Raw genomic sequence first — 21,119 nt, 5'->3', positions numbered from 1 at the left:
GTGCTCCAATTTTTCGTTAATATTCTTCGTTCTATGGATCAGAGGCAATATTAAAGACCTTACTAATGTTTCCATTTGGGTTAATAGATCGTCGTTGTTAGGCAGTTGGTTCTGAAATGAAGCCTGATTATTTAAGGCGCCATTTAAAGGTGTAGGTTCAGCTACCAACAACGAGGAAGCTCTTGGATTTTGTTTTTCTGGTGCTTTGCTTATGATCTGACCACTGTTCTTCTTATGACCCTCCCCTCCCTTCCTTTTCTTGGGTTTAGGAGTCAGGGAACCGTGTTCATTTTCCTCACCCACCTCCTCCTCCCGCCCCTTTGCTTGTACTACCAGGGAAACGGAGGTTGGGGGGGTAGATAAAATAGGTGTTGATGTTTTACGGCTTTCATTACTAGAAAAGGAACCCAATGAAATTAGGCTCGATGTAATGCCGCTAACTGAACCTACTGCCAAGTCTTCTAATAGACAGGGTATAGGGCTAGAGACTACCAAGGGGGCCAACTCATTACCATCAGCCGGTGTTATAGCTGAGCCAATCGCCCCCAAGGAAGACCGCTTACCAGTCAAAATATCAAGTGACAAACGTTTTTCGATAAGGGCTATTTCCTTCTCTAGTATTTTGGTGGTCCTTTTAAAGAATTGGTCCAAAGTACCTGTAACTGGTCCAGCGTTTGTTTTCACAGTGACCAGTCTATTTTTCCCTGATCGTAAGGTCATAAGGGCTGACCCACCTTTCACCATTAGTTAATATTACAATAGAATAGCGTCTTTATGGGTAAATCTATCATACAGCACAATATTGGACAAATAAATTTAGATATACAACCTAACAGGTTAACTGGGAATCAAATAGGGTGGCCCTGCCCAGCCTAGGTCGGGCGCCCGTCCGCGCGCGTTCCGCGTACGCGGATATGGGCGGAGCTATATAGGAGGAGGCGGGGGCGGGAAGAGGCTCCAGCTGCGGCGAGTGACAAGCCGCTTGGAATGCTGGAATGCTGGGCCTCGCAGTCCCGCACCCGTAGGCTCACTCCTGAAACCGGCTCCCCTAGGTGTCCTCTCAGTTCGATGCGGGCAATTTCAAGTTCAGCTCCCGGCAATCAGGATGGGACTCCAAGAACAAGCAAATAAAACCAAAGTCACGGCTGGCGAACGGCTCCCAGCGGGCGGGGGCCGTGAGCCGTGATCAGCTGCAGGGAGGCGGGGCGGGAAATAAAACCAAAGTCACGGCTGGCGAACGGCACTCCTTTCACTCCCTCTGGTGCGGTTTACAAACTCAGAGGTAGAGAGTACCCCGGCTGTCTCTTTGCCGACGGTTTCAACCTCGGCCTCAGCAGGGTCCCCTGAATCAGTTAGCCTATTTGACACGGCGCTGGTGCATAGCCCTTCCTCGGGTTCACACCTTTGGCGGCCCTCTCATGCGGACCCCATTGCCATCTTCTACGTTGAGTCGACGCCACAACGGCACCAGACTGCACTGGTATGGCTCATTGTAGATCCATCTACTTTGTAACCTATTCTACCTCTGCCGGGGTTCCCTGCGGGAAATCCTCAGTTTGCAGGCAGAGAGGAGGATGTGGGGCAAACTCTACTTTGTGCTCTTACCCCACCACCCTTGGAAGAAAACTGGCTGACTGATCTCGGCGGTGCTAGCGGCCTGCAGTCTTCCCCAGCCTCAGACTTGCTCCCTCCTCCGGGCATAGCAATGGAGAATAGTTCCTCTTTGTCAGAGGTTCTGAGAAGAGCAGCTACAATTTTGCATTGCCTATTTCCTTTGGTGCAACTAACCACAGACCCCTTGATGCAGATTGCCCACCGAGGTGAGACAGGAGTGGTCCCGTTAATCCACTACAGCGATTCCCTCTTTGCCATACTGTTGTGGACTTGGGCACAGCCCATCAAGGGGCAGCCTGTTGACTGGGCATTGGGCCACACACATCACCCTGCCCCAATAGAGCCCCCTTGCCTCATATGCCATCCACCACTGAAGGTTTGGTTATACAGGCTGCTACCACATGTGCAGTCCCTTCTGCCCTTCCGGTAGTTTCCCCTGGCAATGACACCACATCTGGGGACTACGTCGCTGGGGAGTTGCTCAACGCCTTCTGCCGGCGCACGGATGTACCGTGGGGAAAAACGTTTCCGGATCTAGTCTGGTGAATGGGGTGGATTCTAAGTAAGGAATCTGCGGCAAGGTCCTGTCTCTACCAAATACATAGTTAACGAAGGTAAGTAACATATTCACTAAAACTCTCCTGTTGGACATGCAAACTAGTCTCCATGTTATTGACCATAAATTAGAAACCCTCACCAGACGAATTAATAACCTAAAAGATTGCATGGACAATCGGCATACAACGTGGATGTCGAGGATGGGCATGCACAGCAGGGCAAGGCTTTAGAGGTGTTAAGGGTTTGAGCTGTGAAAAGTGCAACTTAAGAATGAAGATTTGGAAGCCAGGTCTAGAAGAAATAATGTCCGTTTTCTTGGTATTCCTGAATCATTCTCATTGGTCCGGGAAGTGCTGCTATTTAAGTTAGTTATTTGTTAGAGGGCTCGATCTGAGAGGTCTTTGTAATTCAGTTCAGAGGTATTTAACTTGTAAATTATGTAATTTCCTTCACATATCTCATTTCTGATTAGTTGCCCAGATACTTTAGTGCAATGCCCTTTTAAAATTTAAATGCGTGGTGGAATTTATTTAGCATTGCTTAGATTATTGCGTGCAGCAGGTTTTCACAGCTTCTATCATACTCTCAAAAGTGACTAATCCTGGGACGTGAGCAGCAACTGAAGAAAAATGGCTGCACACTAGCACGGCTCTGTAGCCCCACTCCCAAATCCTGGTATTATCCGCCACATAATCCGCAAAATCGTCATCATTACCTCATACTTTGTCACCCAAACATATCACCAGTCTCATCTCATCTCATTTGGATCAGTAACCCATCGAACGGCTTCTACAGGACTGAAGATTCTCAACGGAAGCGAGAAGAAAATAGTGGTTCCCTGAGAACCGATTGGAAAGTGAAAGGGCTGCTGCTGGACTGGGGAAAATGTAGCTGAGGTCTTGCGAGTTGGAGTGAGCACTCTGCACAGGTGCAGCAACGTAGCTGAGACGTGGTCCGAGTCGAGAAGAACTAAGCGGGCGGCACGGAAGTCTGGCACAGAGGAAACACCCCTCGATAGAGTACTGAGAGCTGGGTGAGTCTGAGCAACATCGAGGGAGAGAATGACTGTGCTGGTGATGGGAACTGACGACGAGTCCGCTTGGGACTCGTAGTGGTGATATGCTGAGCCTGACACCCCCAAGGTGCGCAAGATAAGATGGGTTCGAGGGTGCGGCTGGGACGAACCCGGCAACAAAGACAGTTACTAGAAGCTGAGCAGATAAGCGACTAGCACGGCAGAGGGGCGACATTAAACTACAGTGATGTCCCCGAAAAGTGAGCAGCAATGTCTGCCGTAGTATTCCCCCGGCAGCCAGAGTAAAAAGAAAGCTGCTTTGACAAGGGCAGGCTAGACTTCCACCGGGCTGCGAACAGACCGGACCACCAGTACCAAAAACATAAAGGGAGAGAAACTCCAACAGGAAAGGTTGGAGGCCCAGGCAGTATATGTATTGCAGCTGACGAAAACGGCTCATTGTTGAGAGAGGACAGCTACTATTCAGCGAGTCCTGCTCCCGCGTAGTCGTGAAACAGGCACAAGTGCAACAGTAGAAAACTACTCCCCCCCCTCCCCTCCCCTGCCCTCCCCTACCCCCTCCACTTCCCCAAACCACCAACAAGAAGAACTTGCCCACCTAGAGTTGGTGAGGGACACCTGAAAGGCCGATAAGGGCTCACAGCCCTTGGGCTGGCAGCGGGGATTACCCATCAGAACTCAGAACTCTAAAGCATCAAAATAACATTTTAACATCAGAAGATAGCGGGGGCAAAAGGTGGACAGGCAGCACTGCAATAAAAAATGGACAAATTCACATGGCAAAAGGGAGCAGAACCGCAAGAAAATGTAACAAAGGCTACTCAGCTCCAGACACAGACTACTACAGAGCAAACTGACGTCACCCTACAGGATGTAATGGCAGCAATAACCAATGTGCGTATCTCACTGGAGTCACTGATAGACTCTGTCACGAGTGAGGTCCCCTTAATTAGGTCGGATTCTGTGTAATAAGGATGCCAGATTTAGGGAAGTGGAAGTGACAACTCAAACGCGTTCTATAGATGCAACCAATCTAAAGCAAAAATTCACTGAACTACAGACAAAAAGTGAACTCATGTAGGCCTAACTGGAGACTACGAAGGCAGAGAGAGACGGAACAATATCCGCATCTCAGGAGTGCCAGAACCCACGGAGGGGCCGGCAACAGACCTATTTGTGGGGGAACTCATTACAAAACATCGACACCCATGTAGTCTGCGCATAGAGTCCTTGGTGAGAGGCTGAAACCAGGGGCCCCGCTTAGACCGGTACTTGCTTGAGTCTTTAATTTTCAAGACAGACGTTATCTTGCAAACTGCCCACAGCGCTCCAACTGTCTTTTTAAGCCCTGATGAAGTGTAAGAATGCCTGGATGGGTGGAGACAAGTGGGAAATAATACAACAGATAGGCATCGTCCCTAACAGAAGTGGAATCGCCAGAAGCAGGCGCAAGACAACCCAAAAGGGCCGGGTTCATTGGGAGACGATGCAGGAACATTGCAAAATGAACACTCACACTCTTGTGCTTATGGGGGCCAACTGGAGGGTATATAAACAGTCCGAGAGTGACTCAAAGTTCTAAATTGAACGAAGAGAAATGTGAAAAGCAGTGTATAGCCTGTGTACTTAAATTCAACAGGAACTAAAGCAGGCAATAGGGTGTAAAAACCACCAATGTCTTGATTACATTTTTGCCGGGCTGACATTGAGTATATCGTTCATCCCGCCTAACGACCGTAGGATGGGAGGGGGGGAGGGGGAGAGGCGGTTTGACCACAACTCTTATTTTTGGGGGAGGGCTACAGGCACTCTGCGATGTTGGGGAGGCAGGTAGTTTGTATACCATCATGCAGGGAGGGAGTCAGTTACTTCAGGCAGAAGTGACAGTTTAAGTTTGTTAATGTTATAGTCTGGGAGATAGCGAGAGTAGGGACATCAACCATGCATGCATGCGTTCCGATCAATCGAACACAGTTAACCAACTGGGCGTGGCAGCAGGTCAATTTCAGCCAAAGTGATAGATGGCCACGCATATCTAGACTCGTCACTGTACAAGACAGACAATATGGATGATATTGCACTCAGTTCCTCACTAGGAACGTAAATGGACTAGGTGATAAACTTAAACAAGGGCTAGTGCTCCAGGATATAAGACGTCAAGGCCCGGATGTAGTATTTCTTCAAGAAACGTATTTGGTTGGGAGCACCTGTAAAGCGCTGGGTAGAGGGGGATACAAGTTGATCGCCCATGCTGGTTTCACGTCTGGTTCCAGGGGGACAGGCATAGTGGTCTGAAGGGGTCTTCCCCTTGTAATCCAGAAGATCTGGGTTGACATACAGGGCAGGTTTGAGGTAGTAGAGGAGCTTTGGGAGGGAAATCATGTTATTCTAGTGTTGATATATATATGCCTCCAGCCTTCCAGAAAGTAGCCATAACCGATCTAAGTAAAATTATCCTTGACCTACCAATTGGAAACCTGATGCTGGAGGGGGATCTGAACTTGACACTTCATAATCAAATGGACCGACACCTGCCTCAAAGGCAAACACAAGAGAATACACTCCTGTCTGATTTTCTTGTCACACTGGGACTGATGGATGTTTAGAGATACTTTAACCCACAGACACCACAATTTACATTTCACTCAGGGGCTCATGACAGTCTGTCACATATAGACTAAATATTGACTCTAACAAACTGCGTACACAATTTCAGGGAAGTCATATGTCTAGCAAGAGGTATCTCTGATCACTCCCCGGTGTGGGGCAGCTACGTCTTGGACTCGCGTTACACACGATCAAATAACACATTAAACACATGGTACCTTAAACTCCCCAATTTCCGGAAAGGAATTGCTCAATATATAGACACCTATTTTAGTGATAATGCTGACTCACTTGATTCGACACAAACACAATGGGAGGCATTTAAAACAGTAATAAATGGCCAGGCTCTCTCACTCGCTGTGGGGCATAAAAAAGAACAAAAAACAAGAATTTAAGCCCTGGAACAGGAGATCCTGGATAAGGATCGGCAGCTTATTAATAATCCTGATGAACAAGCTGAACAGGCCTTAGACAATAAGTGTCTTGAATACAGGTCGCTCCTTGCTGAGGCGGCAGGAACTAGATTTAGAATATCACACCACAAGGTGTATGAAATGGGGGACAGGGCAGGTAAGCTATTGGCCTCATTAGAAAAAAGAGATCAGACCCGGCAATGGGTGCCAGAATTGAGAGTAAATGGAGATAGGACATTTAGGGACCTACAAGAGATTACGGAGGCCTTTGCAGATCACTTTGAGCTCTTATATACATCCACAATCATGACCATGATAGATGACTCGTGAGAACTCCTGAAAGACATTCCACTATTGATTCTGTCCCTCAGGGACCAGAACTCACTAGAGGCCGAGCTCACAGAGGAGGAACGGCGATTCGTAGTGTGCAGTCTGGGAAGGCAATGGAACCCATCGGCCTCCCAATTGAATTTTGTAAGTTAACTGCCTCACGAATAACACCTTATCAAAGGGAAATGTACTTAAATAGCTCCCATAAAGGAGCCTTGCCGTACGATCAGAGACTGGCATCCATAGTAGGTACACAAGCAAGGTAAATCGGCAGATAACTGTGGTTCTTACCAACCCATTTCTCTGCTTAATGCAGAAGCAAAAATCCTGGCCAAGATATTGACTGCACGTCTGATTCCCATTATCACCAAATTAGTACATTCTGACCAATTGGGCTTCATGCCTCGACGAAATACAGCACTTAACATATGCCGTGTACATGGGATACTGGGTAGGATGGAAACGCTCAGAGAGGAGGCGGCTGTACTCTCCCTTGACGCACAAATGGCATTTGATACAATAGAATGGGCATATTTCTTCACTGTCCTGGAACGAAATGGGCTTCTGGCCCAAACTTCCTGAAATGGATTAAGGTGCTATTTACAAAGCCAATGGCACAAGTGTCAGCGAACAAACATACGTCTCGAAAACGACTTCTAGAAAGAGGTAAGCAACAAGGATGTCCTTTGTCACCTCTAATTTTTGCCTTAATGTTGGAGCCATTAGCAACTTGGGTGAGGGAGGACCCGATAATCAGGGGACTACATTGAGCAAATAACTTCGAAGACAGAATTTCCTTATATGCGGATTACCTATTACTATCTTTAGCATCCACAGCGAAGTCTATCAACAGAATTCTCCAAATGCTCACGAATTTTGGCAGATACTCTGATTTTAGCATGGTTTTAGCATCAATTGGTCCAAATCCATAATTTACATGTTACAGTGTCCTCCTCCACAATTACCATCCACGTGTGAGGCCAAGATTGAGACCGAGGGCTTCCGATATCTGGGAATTTTTATCACACCAATCCGATTCTTTTTCACACAAAATCTCCTAAATCCCCTATCCAGATCACAAAAGGACATGCAGCCCTGGAAAATGCTGCCTTTGAACCTACTAGAACGTGCAGCACTGTTTAAAAAGCTGGCACTGCAGCGGTTTTTACACATATTATAAAATAACCTCTTTGAAGTACCTGAATCGTACTTTACGAATATCGAGAGCGCAGTAACGATACTGCTATGGGATGGTAAAGCCCCAAGCATAGCAATAAACAAACTGACAAAAAGCTGGTATGTTGGGGGGGGGGGGAATCACGCTTCCTAATATCAAACAATATTACTTGGCAGCCCAATTGATGGTTGTCAACTATTGGGTCTCCCACACCCGCGATGACCCGGCATACAGGATTGACAGATTTTTGATGGGTCCTGAAGGATATTAAGGAGCCCTGTACACAGAAACGAGACATCAAGCTCTAACAGGCCCAACAGCCCTGACAATTGCTAACTGGCGCCATGCAAATAAAAAACTAGGCTGGCACAAGAAGGTGACGCTAGCCATGCTCCTGTGGTCAGCAGAGCAGCTTGGTAAATTGGGGAAACAACCAGGGTTCAATAACTGGGATAATATGGGCATCCCCTCGGTAGGGAATCTTTGGAAGAATGGAAAGGTAATCCCATTCACTAAGTTGCAATCTGACTATAAAATGACAAATCGGGAATCATTCAGATACCTGCAAGTACGGCACGCGTTAAACTACAATAATCCCGCGTAATGAGGCGATACCAGATGCCTTTTTATTAGAAGATCGGCTACTTCTAGATCCTCTGACCAGGAAGGCCATGTCATTAACGTACCAAAAACAAAGTAATAATTTGCCTGATCCACTCCTTTCGCTTAGAGGATGTTGGCAGAAAGACGTTGGAGAGCTAGACGATAAGGAATGGCATAAGGCATTGCCTTCCCCTGGGAGTCTGCGATTCCATTGAAATATCGACTGATTCAACTCAGTGGTGTAGCAAGGGAGGGAGAGTTTTACCACGCTCACCCACCCCCGCTCCTATATGCGTTCGGCAAATGCAGAAATGATCACCAACACCCCCCACGCCACCCCCGCTCCTCTGTGCGTGCGGCAGAGACGGAGTGCCTAGCTACGCCATAGATTCAACGTAACATACTGCATAGAACTTACCTTTCGCGTGGCACACTGACTAAAATCGGATGGAGGGAGGATTCCAAGTGTCTTAGACTGTGTACAGGAGAGGGAACATTTTATCATACCATTTGCCATACTGGGAAAATATTGCGTCCCTGTTGCAAGAATTGTGCGAGAAAGAGGTTCACCTATCGGCCGAACTAGGCGTGTTGACTATATGAGAAGCCACTGACTTGATAGCTGCTGAGCAACAATGGGTTACACTAGAGTTCACCCTGGCCAAACGAAACATTTCTCTAAAATGGGGGTCTAGTGAGATACCTACTCTGCAGGTATGGGCAAAAAATATGGATAAATGTATGTTCGCTAAAAAAGATGTTTACTTGTCCAGAGGTTGCCCCACAAAATGGGACAAGAAGTGGGGAAAGTGGAACGCAAACAGAGGGGACATATGTCTCTCTCCCACGAGAGAACTTGAAAGACAACAAATGGGATGGGGCCTTAGAGAATGTGAAAATGAGGAATCTGAAGTGTAATAATAACCAAGATGCATGTAAGGTAAACTGCACGTTATATGGATTGTCAATTATGTTGCAAACTGTCTCACCTGTCTATGGTAGAAAATGTTCCATAAAAAGATATATATATTTTTTTAAGTGACAAATCCCTAGAAATCACTTCATACTCCAAATACCATCCTCAAAGTGTAGGTGATGTGGTGTGCAGGACACGGATATCAAGGACACCGCTAAGCTACAAGTCTCTTTATGACATGAGGAATCTTGTTCGAATGAGCCTATTTTATTGTGTAAAAACTACTTAGTTCACCTTAAAGATATATAGATCGGAGAACATCAGAGCCAAATTGCCCTTCCTTTATATGCTTTACCAACTGTTAAAAAGAAGCTTTCCTATTTACGCCAGACCTAGGCTGCCCATGTAGAAGCACAATTATTCTTAATGCAAGTTTTTGCCCTCTGGCAAGAAAAGGTGTGCACCACTTAACCAGCATGCATGAAAGGAACAGAGAGCCTTGACTCGTGCATCTACCACGACTTACCTGTAGATAATGCATATTGGGCAAACGATCAGAGAATGTCAGGAATGCATTTATATTTATTAGTGTGTTGCTGGGACCCTCCTCCCCCACAAATGCACAAACACACAAGAAATCCATATAGTCATATTTTGAAAAGACAAATATTAATGTTCAGTTTTAATGTAAAAATTTGTAAAGGTGTAATTGCAGATATAAAACTTATGGTGATTAATGTATAATCACAACACATGAATAGTATGCAAATTGACCGCATAATATATGGCAATGGTTGATAAAATCGGTGATGAAACCTCTTCATTAAGTCCTAGCTACTTTAGCGCCAAATTCGTGCTATAAATAGGACCGTTCTGAATATTGCATACTCATGCCTCAACATTGCTCGTCTTGCCTACCCTCGGGGCAAGGCTTCTTCTCATTTTGTATTTCGCTGTTTACAGAATGACAAGAGAACGTGGCCTTGGTGCAGGCTATTTGGTATAGATGTACTCTAACTAGAATGTACAAAGCTTCTTTCACGTACAGTGATTTGTGAACACGGTTTATTTACTGTTTTCAAGGATTATTGTGGGAAATTCTACCTGTATAATTAATGATGCAATTTGGAAACAGGAACATATGAATTTCCTTTCCCCAGCTTTTTCTTTATAATGTACCATTTCGTGAGTGTAGGATAACATATGAGTTAGAAACGCATTATTGAACATAACACTTTGTATACTGTAAATGCATAAAATGAAATCGGAAATAGTTCTACATCAATGAAGGTATGTGAAGCCTTAAGCCACGAGGAACATAATAAACAGCTACACGTAATATGAGGGACCCAGAGGCAGGCATAAAATAAAACCTAAATCAGCATTTTGGGCATTTCTTAGAGCAAAATTGTTCCATTCGCAAAACAAATGCATGAAATAAGGTACTGCGCCGGCTTTGGAAGAAGCCTACAAACATGCGTGTAGAATATATGTGTGTGTGCATTTGCTTTTTCTTGTCTTCACAAAATGCATCCTCAAATTTGCCAATTTGTATGCTCAACAAAGCTGATGGCTAGCAGTGTAAAATTGACTTTGCTTATTCAAATATCTGTCTTTGCCGTTCTAGCAGCATCTTTAATATTTTCCTACCTTTCAGTCCTTCAGTTTGTACCTCTCAACATGGAAGTGGGTTTTTGTAACTTCACACAGCGTCTTGAAAGAGGTCTGGCAGTGGCATTTGCCGACGTAAGGAGACAGCGCCAGGAGATAGACAATTTCACAATACAGGTTAGATTGGCGCTATATTCAAATAGATGGAAGCAGGTTTTGTGTGTCCATCTTACTCCGTCCCCCACTTTCCACACTTGTTACCTTTGTTTTAAAACCTCTGTGCTTTTCTGCTTGATTTGTCTCAATGCTTCCTTTATTTTGTCTGTCCTCTTTTTTGCCCCATATCCGTTCCTTTTCTATTCTTTTGTTTCCTCTACATTTCTTAATCCTCGCGTTAAATCTCCCCTTTTCTCTTCTTTGTTTTTTTATACCCTATCTGCAAACTTGTTGGTTTCTCTCCTTATCCATAGTTCTTCTCCTGATTAATATTATACATCTTTCTAGTGACTCCTGGTGCCTTTCATTTGCTCTTAATAATTATATTCCATGTCATTATTTTGCTTGAGCAGATGTTTGTGTCCTGCTCTTCTCACTCTCATTATGTGTGACCTTTCCAAAGTTCTTTGCACCTTGTTTACTATATTGTTCATTAATGCAATGTTTTCCTACGATGCTTCTGCTCTGCACTGTTCCCTTTTCCAGATGTTGCTTGTTGCTTTTATAAAATGTCCGATCCCTAAATTCTCTATGCAGTTCCATGTTTTTCAGTTTTTACGTTGAAGCAAAGGCATATTCAGTTTTTAAGTTCAAGCAAAGACATTGGGAACATGCCTAAAGCTTGCCTAGGAATGCATTTTGCCCATTGCTTACCATTGGCTTTTCGTTTTGTAACACATTTGCTTGGTTTCTTTTTTGTTTTAGGCTGTTCATCATGTCTTTGGCCTCCCATGGAGCATAGCTTTTTGACCACCTCTGTCACTGGCTCCTTGTATTCTTTCAAAAGTGCTCGCTTTCTGGGAACTCTTTTTTTTTTTTTTTTTTTCGTGAGTCAAGCCTTGAGAGTACATGAGCTTTTTTTTGTAATTCTGAAGTGTGGTTGAAACAAATATTTAATACGATCAAAACATAGGAGTACGCTAACTAGGTGATGTCGATATCCACACACTATTGTTTGTGTGCTATATAGTTGTATTAGTAAAACTGTATGTTAAGCAAATTTAATAGTCATTTTAATTGAAAATGTGTTGTGTGTAATGGCAGTGTGCTACGGCACTGCACCAGGCTTACTCCACTCTGCCAATCCACTCCATTCCATGCTATGCCACATCGCTCTATCCCACTCTACGACACTCCACACTATACCACTGCTTTGCAACACTTTGTTCTGCTCTACACCACTTTACTCTCCTCTATGCCACTTAACTCTGCACTATGCGACTTTATTATGCTTTGCACCACTTTACACCACTCCACAACAATCCCACTTCACTTTACACCACTCCGCTCCATTCTTTGCTACTCCTTGACACTCCACCCTACAACACTCCACTCTGACAATCTACATCACTCTATCCTTCTCCACTCTATCCTTCTCCACTCTATCCCTTGCCACTCTATCCCTCGCCACTCTATCCCTCGCCACTCTATCCCTCGCCACTCTATCCCTCGCCACTCTATCCCTCGCCACTCTATCCCTCGCCACTCTATCCCTCGCCCCTCTATCCCTCGCCACTCTATCCCTCGCCACTCTATCCCGTTCTACAACACACTACTCCAGTCTGACACTCCACTCCATATTACTTGACTCTACACTATTCATCTCCACTCCGCACACCTCTACTCCAATCTACAACACTCCTCATCACTTTACTCTACACCACTCCATGCCACTCTACTCCTCCCTCTGATATTACTCCATTGTATGCTACTCCACTCTGACACTGCACACCACTTCACTCTACACCACACCACTCCAAGCCACTCCACAACACTCTACCCTACTCCACTGCACATTTTTCTCCATTATATGCCACTCCATTCTACACAATTGTATTCTACGTGAAGCCATGGCACTCTACGACAGCCTCTCTGCGACATTCCACTCCATCTACGCTCTACTCTGCGTCACACCACTCTACTCCAATCCACACTGCAACACACCACCACCCCTACGACACACCGAGACACTGTACGCCACAATAATCTACTCCATGACACTGCTCCATTCCATACCATCCTACGACATTACACTCTATGCCACTTTCTACACTCAATGCCACTCCACTCCAGCCAATCAGTGCCATTGCATGGAACGCCTCTGCACGATACTCTACGCCACGACATTCTACTCTACAGCACACTACTCCACTGGATTCCATTCCAGTCCGACACTCTGCTTCACTATACTCCCTGCCATTTCCCTCTTACACCACTCTACGCCTACTCCACTTTATGCCACTTTACTGTACACCACTCTACGCCACTTTACTCCACTCTGCGCACTATAAAACACTTCACTCTGACACTCGACTTTACTCCAGTCCATGCCACTCTACGCCACTCCAAGCCATTCCATTTTATGCTGCTCCACTTTATGAATCCATTCTACGCCTCTCCACTATACACCACTTCACTCTACGACACTCCACTTCACAGCACTATATGCCACTCTGTGCTACCCCACTTTACGGCATTCTACTTTACACTCTACAACAGTCACTCCCCTCTACTCCACCGTATGCCACTCTACTCTGACACTTCACTCTACACCATGCCCTCCACGCCACTCTACACCACTTCACTTTGCAACACTGTCACTCAACTTTACGACACTCTGCCAATCTACACCACTCCACTTTTCTCCACTCAGCTCCAATACACCACTACTCTACTGCACTCTGCCACTCCGCAATACTATACCACTCTCTACACCACTTCCCTCTGACACTCTACGCCACTACTCCACGAAATCGTACGCCACTCTACTGCACTCTATTCTGTTAATCGATCAGGTCGTACTTGTATAGCGGGACTTGTCACCCAAGAGGGTATTGATGCGTTGCTGCATGTTTCAGTCGAAGGGCCAGGTCTTGAGCTCCTTCCTGAAGAGGCCATCAAGGGTGCTGTGCTGAGAGGGAGAAGGCCATCAATCTCCAATTCACCAACCACCTGGAGAGAAACAACCTACTGGACCCCTCCCAATCAGGCTTCAGAACCAATCACAGCACCCAGACAGCTTTGATCGCCGCAACAGACAACATCTTCACCTTACTGGATAGGGGAGAATCAGCTGTCCTCATATTCCCGGACCTCTCTGCAGCTTTCTACACCGTCTCCCACCACACTCATCGATCGACTATGCCAGATTGGAATCCCAGACAGTGCACTCAGATGGATGGAATGCTTTCTCACAGGACACACCCAGAGAGTTCACCTCCCTCCCTCCCTCCCTTCACATCGCAAGCCAAGCACACCATTTGCGGTGTCTACTTGACACTACTCGCAGACATTGTCCGATCGCATGACATCAACATAATCTCCCACACCGACGACACTTAGTACGTCCTCTCGCTGTCAACCGACCCCCACCTCGACAAAGACCAGCTTCCACAACTGTATGAAGAATAACTCAGCCTGGATGAAGGACAACTGCCTGAAGCTCAACACAGACAACAATGAAAGTTTTGATCTTCTGGAAAATACACCACCCTCGTTTGAACTCAGACTATGCCCGCAACCTCGCGATCAACCTCAACAGCAAACTCTCCATGAATCGTCAGGTCAATGCTGTCTCCTCAGCCTCCTTGTACACACTCCCCATGTGCCGCAACATTTTCAAGTGGCTTCCCACCACCACCTACTGGGTTGTAGAGTGAACATTCTAGTCCCCCCAACTATCACATCATTAGGCTAGACAGGTCTTCAGACAAGACGGGCGGGGGAATTGCATGCATTTTTAGGAGCAACCTCTCCGTTACTAAGGTCACCTCCCCCTCCCTCTCCTCCTGTGAACTCCTCTGCCTTGACATCACCAGCGAGGGCAAACAAGTTTGCCGTCTGATCCGTCTGACCTAAACAATTACCGGCCCATCACCAATATCCCCACCCTGGCCAAACTGCTGGAGAAATGTGTCCAACTCCAACTAACAAGACACATTGACCAATTTGACCTCCTCAACTCTCATCAATCAGGCTTCCGAGCGAAACATAGCACGGAAACAGCTATGACACACATAATTGATGACGCCCTCCAAATTCTTGATCGCAATGAGTCCTGCCTCCTCATCCTTCTTGACCTCTCGTCAGCATTTGACACGGTCAAACATGAGAATTTGCTGGAGCTGCTAAGCACTAGAATGGGTCTATCAGGAACTGTTCTCAAATGGTTTTCGTCCTTCCTTCACAACCGGTCCCAGAAGTTCAAGATCGACAATGTGCTATCTTCACCTGTGCCTGCAGATCTAGGTGTTCCACAAGGATCCTCCCTCTCCCCCACATTGTTCAACCTCGTCATGGAACCGCTCGCCACCTTGCTCCAAGCTTCCAATGTCCAATTCCATATGTACGCCGACGACACACAACTGTACCTAAAGCTTCAATCTCCTGATGATATCAAACATCTGAACTCCACGCTTATCAACACTCAATCTTGGCTAGCCGATAATCACCTCAAACTAAATGCTCTGAAAACTGAGTTCCTTCTCATCTCACCCCCGGCGAAAATCTCCACCACCCAAACATGGCTCAACAACCTAACAGCATTCAATGTCCAACCCACCATCGTGGACTCAGCGAAATCCCTAGGCATCACACTGGACGCCAAGCTCAACATGCAGCAGCACGTCAGCAAAGCCACAAAAGCAGCTAATTTCCAAATCAACACACTGAGGAAAATTAAACCCTTCCTCCCTGCTGAAGACTTCCAAACAGCTGTACAAGCGTTAGTCATCCCTCAAATAGACTACGGAATTGTGGCCCTCAACGGCCTCCCGCTATCCACAACAGCACCCTTAAGAGCCTCTCTGAACGCTGCCGCAAGACTCATTACTGGCTCAAGAAAACATTCGCATATTTCCCCAGACTTAAAGTCCCTAAAATGGCTGCCTTTTGAAGCCAGAATACAACTAAAAATTGCAGTTATGACACACGCGGCCGTGCACCACAATGCACCCAACTACCTCGCTCAAAAGTTGTCTATATCAGGAGGTTCGAGATCCAATAGAAGCTCAAAAAATTTACTCCTGAAACCCCGCAGATTCCGGAAAGAGAAAACTTACAAGCGCTCCTTCTCAGGAATGGCACCCAGGATCTGGAATGCGCTCCCTCCTGAAACCAGGCGTATCTCCTCCACTGCACTCTTCAAGAAAGAGGTGAAAACCATCCTTCTGGCCAAGATCTCCTGAACTTCATAGGTGCTGGATCAGAGACTCTGCATTGCCTTGTGTCAATGCTCACCTTGTCCTTTGGCACTATACCTCTAGTTGATGGAGACACTACTGCGCTACTTTCTTACTACCGACCAATATATGATACACGCTGGGTCACTGATTCACCCTCCCGATGCCCCCACTCAGTGCTCTCTCTATACTAAAACACTAGTATAAGCCTTCCATTCACCCAAGGTGTATCTGAACACCTCTGTAGTGGGATCAATGACTTGTGCCGTCTTATATTACTTGTTTACCGTACTGTATATTGATATGTTTTATGTATGTTATTATTTTCCTTTCATGTTAGTGACTACTACATTGCTCCCATTACCTCTGTTCATTCCTACTGCCCCTACCCTGTCATTGTGAAGCGCTCTGATATCTGTAAGGATCTTGTTCGCGCTATATAAAACTTTGAATAAATAAATAAATAAATAAGTGTAAGAGTAGAATGGTATACAGGGGAGTCGAGGGGAGTGAGTGTTGTAGAGTAGAGTGGAGTGGTGTAGAGTGCTGTAAAGTGCGATTCCATAGAGCAGAATGGTGCAGTGTGTCATAGTGTTGTGGAGTGTCAGTGTGAAGTGGTACATAGTGGAGTGGTGTATAATGGATTAGTGTGGCGTAAAGTGGAGTAGCATAGTGTGGACTGGCGTGGAGTGGACTGGTGTAGTGGAGTGGACTGGCGTGGAATATCATAATGAAGTGGCATGCACTGTTGTAGAGTGGCGTAGGGTGAAGTGGCGTAGAATGGACTGATGTCGTGGAATGGTGTGGAGTGGGTGCAGAGTGGCAGAGTGGAGTGGGGGTGGAGTGAAGTGGTGTGGAATGGCACATATTGGTGTAGAGAGGAGTGTCGCAGAATGAAGTGGCATAAAGTGTCGTGGAGTGGCATAGTGTCGCAGAGTGGTATGGCACAGTGTCTCACAGTGGAGTTGGATAGTGTCGGGCATAGAGTATAGTGGGTTAGAATGGAGTAGTGTCATGGAGTAGATTATTGTGGCATACATTGTCTGAGTGTTGTAGAGGGGAGTGGTATGGAGTGTGGTAGAGTGTTGCAGAATGAAGTGACGGAGTGGAGTGGCGCAAAATAGAGTGTAGTTGGAGAAAAGTGTGGCATGGAGTGCCTCTAAATACTCAACTTCGTTTGTGTTTGTTTGTCATTGTTGCTCTTTCCTTTCAGATACTGAATGTGACAGTGGGCCCTACCAGGACCATGCTGCGCAAAGGCCCTGTAAACATTGTGTTTGCAGTGAGAGATGGAACTGGTTTTCTGAATGGATCTGATGTCAGCAACTTGCTACGTAACTTGAGCACTGTGGAGTTCAGTTTCTACCTGGGTTTTCCAGTACAGCAAGTGGCAGAGCGTAAGTCATCTCCTTTCTGGTAACATGGTTTACAGTGGGAATGAAAAAAGGTAATAAATGAAGGACCAAGTTACCTGATGCTGTTTTCTATTAATGTTCAAAACTAATCACGTTAAACGATAAGTAAAAAAAAAAAACGTTCGACATCTTGACCTGGGGACCAGCTGCATTTCTCTTCTATGTATTTAACACTTCCATGCCCCATATCAAAAGGTCAAAACAGTCCAGAAACCCAGGTGAAATCCTCCCTCGAATCCAGTGTCGAGCATTAAGCTCCCTCTGTCTAATTCTTTTTTCAGATAGGCTCAGTCAATTGGCTTTTCTCTTGGCTCAATTTGGTTGGTGACATGTTATTCTACGAAACCTTTGGATTCAAAAAGTTAAAACATTTTAAATAATTACTCAGTAATGCTTGTGTGTACACAAGTTCCAACCAAAGTTAATTTGTTATCCTGTTCATGATCAACAGTTATACAAGCGACAAAGCATTTGCTTTATGCAAGAGTGTGGATCTTAAATTTGATCAGGCCTCAATCTTCTCATATCATCCATGTGTTTGTTGGAAGAACTTTAATGTGCATAGCTTTCTTTTGCTTTTGTTTTTGTCGGTAGGCTTTCTCCTGCCTGCCGACTTCCACTTGCCACTTCAGTCGAGTGGAATGCAGCTCTTTAAGGGCTCATTTTGCAGCATTAGATACACTGGAAGCTCAGTCTTAAATACCTTTTATAGATCCATTCTGTACATTCTTACAGCACCTGCACCTTTATGTTGTGACAGATTTATCGTCCTCCTGTCCTCAACACGGAGTTTCCAGTCCTATAAACCATGCATTATTATTTGAAGACTTCAAGTTGCCAACAGCTCTTGGAGAGACCATTGGAAGGTCTCCGGAACTATTTGGTACCTAAGAAGACTAGAAACAGGAATCTTTAATGTGACTTCCCTGGTACGATTTTAAACATGTCGTCATCTTTTGTAGTGTGCGTCCGTTACAGAGGTTTCCGATAGATCGAAGAGCTTTCAGCAAAATGGACATGTAGGTTTACTTCACATTACCTTTAAACCGCCTACAGAGTACTACACCTTTAGAATTTAGTACAGAAGTTGGTGGAACCCATTTTCTCTTCTGTTTTCTCGGTAATGAACCCTGATCATTGAAGTTGTATTTTAGAATTTGTTTTTAAAGCATTGCTTCCATGTGATGGGTCTAGAGACATGTTGTTGGTGTGCAAAGGCCAATGTTTGTTGAGATTCATCATGATGTAATATTTTGTCAGTTGTGCTTAATGCTTACATTTTCTTCCTCCCCAATACTTTATGGAAGAGTATAAGCTCTACCAAAATTTGAAGCCACAAGGACTAGGATTGAATCCCTCTGATAGAGGATTGATTTGAACATGCAAGAATTGAAGCTTGCTGAAAGATGGGTATGATCCTACCGATGCCGCTAGGGGAGGCCCTGATTCCCTCCTCATGGCATGTGGGGAATCCATTCTGATGTAGAAGCAGCACATTCCACTGCCTCATCCCCAAAGTTATTCATCATGAACCCCTACTTCCATTGAAAAAAGCCTCATTGATGGAGTAATGCCACAGTGACAAGGTAGATGATGTAATTCAAAGAAGAATTGCTATGGAAGAAATTTCAGCCATCAAAGGCGTGAGTACTAAGGTCTAAATTGCCAAGGAGCTTGAAACATAAATCTGCTTGAAGGTTAATAATACATGAATGAATCACTGTGGTGCCCGTTTAGGTGATTTTAAAGACCCCTGAAAAGACCCGTAAGTTGTGTTCTAAGGCTCCATCAACTACCCAATCTAGCAACCAACACAAAATGATGATTAATCTCAAAAGGTAACAAAAACGTAATAGGTCAGTAAGACCACATAACAGTAGTGTCCAATACCGACCCAGAATAGTGTCCTATAGATTATTCCATAACAATAGTGACTAACACATTTTTCCGCAACCCATGCAGGGCAGAATTTAGATGCATTTCACTCAGATCAGAGTAAAGAGAATGTTTCTCACCGAAGGCTGGGGAAATCACCAATAACTACCGCCCTGTTGTTAGAACAAGGACTTAAGATCTCTCAAACCCCCTCCCCCACCCGCCCGCTGCCCAACTGCTACTTCTTCCTCTTACCACATCATGGGTTAAGTGGAAAGAAGATTCTGTTGCTTGTTGCCATGGAAAATGATGCAATAGTGCAGTTGCTTAATTCGTTTAATACCCACTTTATTGTAGTCGTAAATGGGCATTGGTCTACATGTGAGCAGCAGTTATCGTATATTAATTTGTCCTTGGAGAAGTTAAAGATGACACCGACTCAAGCCCTGACCTGCATCACGCTCAAAGATTGTCTAAAGGACCTTGATCTAGCGGAAGCTTATTCACACCTCATATCATAGCAGCAACATACTAGTACTCCTACCTGTTGCTGAGTGAGTGATTGATTTACCAGCTCAAAGTTTCCTTTATCAGCCTGAAAACATTTGACTTTTTTGTTTCTCTTTCAATGCATTTGTGTTGTATTATTTAGCAGTTAATGAGATCTACTTGTGTCCTTATTCAAGTCTTTTGGTAATTCTGGCCTTTTCATCCCTGATGTTTCCTCATCTCGCTTCGGTTTATTCTGAGCATGTTAGTCAACCAGGCCATATTGATTGCAAGAAAAAGACGTGTTCCTGTCAGCTTTGTAGGATAATATACCATGGCAGACTTTCTGTCATTCAGAAAGGATTCTTTTTTTCATAGAAGCCATTTCCATTTAAAGTAGTATCTTGAATTCAGAGAGATAAGAGGTTTATAGTGTTTTGTCAGAGGTTTATAGTCCATTTGCTATTAAGATCTCTCCACTACTACCCACTCATCTTCTAGATGAGGAAGACTCAGAGGAAGAAGGTCTCTTTGGTGTTGTGCACAGTCCCTCGGAATTGCAAAGAAGTGTCAACCGGGGATGATGACGAGGGATATTATGAACAATCATATTATGCTCCTCCTGAGCATTACCACCAACAATATCAGGAGGAAAGGGTTTCATTATCATCATCTCTAGTGTCTGATTTGCAATTTATGTTGAATGACTATCACTGGCACTTCCCACCATCGGCGCCTCCTACCACACCTCCATCTCCACCGGCAAGGTCGCCAGTCAGACCATCTTCACCGTCACTGCCGCCAAGGCCGCCGCCTCTGTCTCCACCAATTCCGCACACACGCAGATAGCTCCCCTCCAGGATCCATCAACATCAAACGACGGCAAGGAAGAGGGTGAGCTTTGTGACACAGGCGTAGAGTGGCATGATTATATGTTGCCACTTCTCTCATTGCCAACGCCCCCTCTGACGGACTCTCTCCCAGAAGAAATAGGAGGATTTCACAACCTCCTCAAGAGAGCGACAAAGGAGTCATATTGCTTTCTGTATGATTTTAAAGAGCCCTTCCGAAAATCCGTC

The 21,119-nt window shown here is 45.3% G+C and overlaps 1 protein-coding gene across 1 annotated transcript in view; it reads left to right on the top strand.

Annotated features, from left to right (window-relative positions):
* The window catches only part of KIAA1549 (KIAA1549 ortholog), a 938,976-nt gene that overhangs the window by 343,142 nt on the left and 574,715 nt on the right, over positions 1–21,119 (top strand). The window contains exons 5-6 of the mRNA XM_078673003.1: positions 10,912–11,042; positions 17,475–17,658. Coding sequence (XP_078529129.1) covers positions 10,912–11,042; positions 17,475–17,658 — 315 coding nt within the window. The remainder of the gene's footprint in view (positions 1–10,911; positions 11,043–17,474; positions 17,659–21,119) is intronic.

This window comes from Lissotriton helveticus, chromosome 1_1 (genome assembly GCF_964261635.1).
Source record: "Lissotriton helveticus chromosome 1_1, aLisHel1.1, whole genome shotgun sequence".
Classification (NCBI taxonomy): Eukaryota; Metazoa; Chordata; class Amphibia; order Caudata; family Salamandridae; genus Lissotriton; species Lissotriton helveticus.
This window is presented reverse-complemented; position numbering and strand designations above follow the sequence as displayed.